At 56.6% G+C, this 5,625-nt stretch overlaps 1 protein-coding gene across 1 annotated transcript in view; it reads left to right on the top strand.

The window, feature by feature from the left end:
- Positions 1-3,879, top strand: part of MAVS (mitochondrial antiviral signaling protein) — a 15,278-nt gene extending 11,399 nt beyond the window's left edge. The window contains exon 7 of the mRNA XM_019526448.1: positions 928-3,879. Coding sequence (XP_019381993.1) covers positions 928-1,755 — 828 coding nt within the window. The 3' untranslated portion in view covers positions 1,756-3,879. The remainder of the gene's footprint in view (positions 1-927) is intronic.
- Positions 3,880-5,625: the final 1,746 nt, after the last annotated feature.

Here is a 5,625-nt window from a genome sequence, read left to right on the forward strand (position 1 = left end):
GGGGGTGCGCGGTCTGTCTTCTGCTCTGCCCCAGCATTTTGTCATGCGCATTTTAAAGAGGCCCTTGGGCTAATGAGTATGATGGAGACATCTGTGCAGCTGACTGAAATCCTGCTGGGAGAATCAGGCCTCCCCACATTAGGGCCCTGGTCCAGTGCTTACTTGAGTCAATGGGAAATTTCCTGTTCATACTCCAGAGGGCTTTAGATCACAGCCCACAGGTAGGAAAGGCTCATTGGGTAGATCCTTTAGTCTGTCTGCTCCTTGGCAGAGGGGTGATCCCTGCAACATCCTGTCGAGTGTGCTTTGCTGCTGTTAGTGTCCAGAGTGGTGAGGCTTCTGGCTTCCTCAGGGTCCTTCCACAGCCTATTGGATGTCACTCAGAGGAAGCTTTCCCTCCTATGCAGCCTGAAATGCCCCCTTTTAATCCTGGTGCTCCTGGTTATGTCCAGCTGCATTGCACTAAATCCCCTTCCTGGCCCAGTGGTTACTGTTTGCCAGTGCTGGTACCAGCTGCCTCAGTCCCACTGGAGCCCCAGGTGTGACTAGGCAGTACTAGCCCCCAGTCAGCTGCCAAGCTGCTTCATAGCTGTTCTCACTTTTCCTTGTCAGTCATCCCCTTCGGCATATGGATCATTTCGGTTGCTCTTGTCTTGGTCTGTCCCCATCCCACAGGCTTCGTCAGAGCCCTGATAATCTCCTCTCCATTTTTGCTCGCCATCCTTCCAGCCATGCAGCACCGGCTGTGCCCCATTCTCCTAGGTCGGGTACTGCAGGTGACCTGTTTCTTAGCTGCATGGGCTGAGCTGCATGACCTGAGCTGCTTAGCCTCTTGCAGTGTGGTTTGAGTGCGGAAGCTGTGGGCACTCACCAAGCGGCACTTTGATTTGTGATCCGAACGATCCCCTTTGTTGCCGTCCCTTGCAGGTGGTTCAAACCCCACAGCCCCCTCATTCGGATGTGAGTCAAGCCAAGCCAGAAATCTCTGGGAGCATGAGAAATGCCAGCCCGCAGAACCCAGCTGGCATGACCAGAAACATGCCAGACATCTGTAGGAGCTACCAGGTTTTTTGCAGCAGGGAGGAAGAGCAGCTCAGCAAGCCAGGCATGCTCTGCTCCACCCACAGCGAGCTCCCGGAGCAGCCAGCATGCCGGCAGCCTAGCTCACAAGACACAGACCCTGAGTATTCTGGGAGGTCAGACCGCTTTCTCCTCAGCGACCCCATCATGATGAGCAGCTTGAGCACGACCAGCTCTGACCCTGGAGGCGCCTGCAACCTTCAACCAGAAGAAAGTCGTTCTTCGTCCTTCTCAAAGCCACACCAACTGCCTTCGGCAGCTGTCAGTGGCCCTGAGAAAGATGAGGTTCCCCAGATTGGCCGAAGCACCTATCAGTCATTGAGCAGCAGCTGGGACGCCGCTGATGTGAGAACTCACGAGATCCACGTGACAAATGATCCTAGCTTGGAGCTGGAGGATGCTGTCGACCCCAGGGACAGGGACAGCACCTGCAGGACCTCTCCTGCATCAGCCTCTCCTGACTTGTCTGGGGGACGTCCTAGCCACGAGGCAGGCAGTAGCACGCAGCCCGATGGTCCTTGGAGTCCCACGGCACCTCTGAGAGATTCGGGACACAACGCGAACCAGCCAAGAGGAGACGGTGCCGAGGATGCCTCTCCCTATTTGGGGCTAGCCATGGCCGTTGCCTTCTTTTCTGTTGCGGGGTTGATGCTGTACAAGCATCTGAATAATTAGCAGAGGAGCGCAGCAGGGAGATGGAAGAACATCACTTCCTCTCTAGCCACCAAGACTTGGGTGAATGCCACGCTTAGCCATGTACGCAGATGGCTCCTTTCTCTTTCGGCAACATTTCAGTCAGCGGCTGTACAGCTGAGGCATGAGAGGGGGACTTTGGGATGCTCTGTTCAATCTTATCTGCAGGGAGGAGTCCTGCCACCTCAGATGCTTGACTCTATTGGTACTCTACCTGCTTCTCTTCCCTGGTTGCCATCTTGTAGGCTTCTCTCTCATACCCCCACCCACCCAGTGGGACCCTCATTGGAGAGGAAAATTTGCCCCACCCTTCTGGCAGTGCTCGGGGTCTGCCCCTGCCAGGGGGTCTCCGTGATGGGGACACCGTGCTTCTTCGCAAGTCGTCCCACATGTCTCTAGGGAATTTTTGGATGCCTTCCGCCAGCGCCAGGAGCAGTGGTGTGTTGTTTGCTGAAGCCAATTTCTGGGAACATCAAGATACTGCTGGTCCCTGGTGTGAGGTTTTGCTTGATGTCAAAACACGGGTATGTGGGGACCCCTTAATGCTAGGCCCCTGAGCTGGGGTCTCCAGTTCTCCCTCCCATGGTGGGAGCTCAGAGGAGCTGAGCTCTTCTGGCTTTCTGTTTGCTGTCAGGGTGGCAGCTCTCCGGTCCTTCCCATTCTTGGATGGGGTCTGCCATGCAGGATCCTCCGCCATGCTGAGCTCAATGCGGAGAAGGGCTCTGTGTGCCAGTCAGATCCCACTTAATGCCTTCGTTTGAGGGCACAGGTGATGCTAGGCCATGTGCCAAGCCACTTATGCCCTCTGGGGTAAAGTCCACCCTTGCCTTATACCTCACCAGTGGGACTCTGTCCAGGACTGGGAGCGCAGTCATTAGTATCTGATGGCTTTTTGATTCCTCCCTGTGCAAAGAGTGACCTCTGATCTCCTGTGGGGCAGGGGTGCGTGTCTTACAGTGCTACCTCCATTGGCCCATCCTTGGTACTCCTGGTAGAGGGGACATGGCTTGAATGGATCATGGGGGATGAAACTTGCAGCTTGGCCCTGTTCCAGGCTGGGACGAGGGCTCCATCCTCTTGCAAAGTCAGGATCTTCTGTTAGTGGGATGTCCCCTCAACATCCAGGAAACTGGCCTGCAGGGAGTGCTGCTAATTTGTGACCTCTCTCCCTCCCCTGAGCATACTTGGACCATGCTGCACTCCGTGGCCTCTGTCTGCAAGTCGGATCACTTGCAAGTGAGGGCAGTGCCTGGAGAGACCAAGCCTCTGTGCTGACTGGCCTAGGTGTGAATCTCCGTAGAGCTTCTCAGTGTACAGATTCAGGCTTTCCTTACCTGGGGAGGGAAAATGAAAGAGCTCCAGTCCCTTCATAGTGATGGTTAACTAAAGCATCCTCCAGTTGGACTCAAGGAATGAGGGACTGGTCTTTCTGCTAGTGTCCCAGCTATGGTGTGGCTGTCTTTTCCCTGTTGCATAATCTTAGTATTTTTGGCACAGAAACCTCAGCAGTGAGGGCAGAGCTGCCCCCCAAGCCTTGATGGCACGAGGTTCCTGCTTTAGCGTCTGTAGCACAGTGCCCAGCATATGGATGTGCCAATCTCCCTCCGCTCCCAGGTGCTTCAAATCACTGTGATGGCACAGAGCAACACGTTTTCCAGCCAGGGGTGCAATAGGTGGTTGCTCAGTCCTGCAATTTTGCTCCCCCCAACTATGAGGGCGTGAGGAAGAGTGGGGCAGACAGCCAGCATGCGCTCTCCCATGTGCTTGGCCTCAGGGCCTCTGGCTCTGGAGGCGGGCAGGGAGGTGTGTGAGCAATACTTCTCTCTGGCCCCAGTGCCTTGCACAGCTGCTGGGCTCCGGAGATTGCCAAGGACAGTCTCATTGGGAGACCGGATGCAGAGACCCACATGGGGTTTCCCACTTTCCAGCCCTGGGGACAGCCAGGCATACATGTGAGCATTGGCTGTGTGCTGCACTCTCTACCCCCCTGCCTCTGCACCCCAGAGACAGGGGAGCAGGGTCCCTGGACTGAGCACCCCCTAGTTGCACCCCTGGGAACCACTTCAAAATGAGGTACTTCTAGGCAACGTCTTTACTTAAATCCAAGATGAGGTTTCCCTCCCCGTCATTTAACATGGGTCAGGGAAAACCCCTTGTCTTGGATTCAAGTATGAACTGGCAGCAGGGTGGGGGGGAGGAGGGGGCAGGAGGCTGTTGGAGCTGCAGCTGCCTCCCTCTCCCCCCTGCCTCCCTGCAGCTTACCCTGCAGCTCCAACAGGCCCCAGCCCCAGCCCAGCAGCATAACAGTTGTGGCAGCTGTGGCTGGGCCCTGGCGCCATTGCCAGAGCTGTCATTGCCAATGCTGCTGCTGGGCTGGGGATGGAGCTAGAGTGAAACTGGAGTCCTGCTGGAGTGGGAGGAGAGGCTGCAGTGGGGGTGCAGAGGGGACCAGAGGAGGTGGGCAGCAGGCACTGCTCTCCTGCTGCCAAATCTGACCCCTGAGGATCCCTATTTCTCACACCCGCTAGTTTGCGGGGAAATGTGCATGTTCTGCATGAGAAAATACAGTAAATGATCAATGTTGGAGTAGCTGCAGGGCAAGATTCTCCGTGATGCTGCTGTGGTGGGACACCTGGAGAAGCCACTTCCAGGCAGTGGAAGGTGAAAGGTTTGGTCTCTTCTGGGTGGTTCGGTGCCCGGGCTCTTAGGTGGGACAGCCAAGGTGGCGGCCCTGTTGTTAACCTTGACTTACCCCTTTGTGACACAGGCCTGGGTGGTCCCAGGGGGGGTAGAGCTGCCTCCTCCTCCTGCTCGCCTCAGGCTTGTCAGTGTGGCTGCTGCCTGGGCCTGCATTGGTGTGGCTCCTTGAACCCAGAGGAGGAACGCCAGTGCTGCTTATCCCTTCCCTCCCCTCGACCAAATTCAACAGCAGGGAAAGAGGGGAGCCTGAGCAGTGGGGATAGCGTTCACACCCTGGGGTCCAGAGTTGCACCAGTGCCAGCTCTTGCATCCCCACCAACAAGCTGCCGAGCTCACTGCATGCACTGTGCAGCTGAGGGGGTGCCCCTGGCTTCAACTCTGGGTTGAAGGGCTGGGAAGTCCTTCAGATCTGGTCGAGTCGGGTCAAGGGGATTTGGGGCTGCTCCTGGATGAAGTGTTGCGGGCCTGAGCTGAGAACCTCCAACACTTTCATAGGGGCCCCTCGCCAGCTGCCCGGTGGTGATGGCCTGGGGGAACCGCGTCGGTGCTGATTCAGCCCAAGGGTATATGGAGGAAAGCACCATGTGGCAGTGCCAACTCCCAGAGCCACCTCCTCCCTCTGGCTGGGCTGTGTTGTCTCTTGCTGAAAGGGCCTGTCCTGCTCCTCACCCCTTCCTGCTCTTTGAGTTTTTGGATCTTGTCACGAATTGAGCTGGACGGCAGCACAGAGATCACCCTTACTCCATGTCCTGGAGCCCCAGCCTCAGCACCTGGAGGCTCCCTGGGCAGAAGGGACATAGGGCCAGGGGAAGGGAGATGAGAGCGGGAGCAAAGCATGGGGAGGAGAGGAGGGGGCAGAGCTTCTTGGAGCAGGTCGCTGACGCCTCCCCATTACTGATGGAGGGTTGGAAACGGGTGTACCTTGCCCACCCCTCCCAACCATTCCTTACTCAGGTGGCTGAAACTAGTGCAGGACCTAGTTTCATAGTTTCATAGATTAAGGGTCGGAAGGGACCTAGTAGATCTTCTAGCCCGACCCCCCGCCAGGGCGGGAGAACAACAAAACCCCAAAACAAGAAACGGGACTCAAATGAGTCCAGCCAGGTAGGCATCCAGCCTCTTCTTAAAGACCCCCAGGGTAGGGGCCAGCAC

Source organism: Gavialis gangeticus, unplaced genomic scaffold, assembly GCF_001723915.1.
Source record: "Gavialis gangeticus isolate Ggan-Ray unplaced genomic scaffold, GavGan_comp1, whole genome shotgun sequence".
Classification (NCBI taxonomy): domain Eukaryota; kingdom Metazoa; phylum Chordata; order Crocodylia; family Gavialidae; genus Gavialis; species Gavialis gangeticus.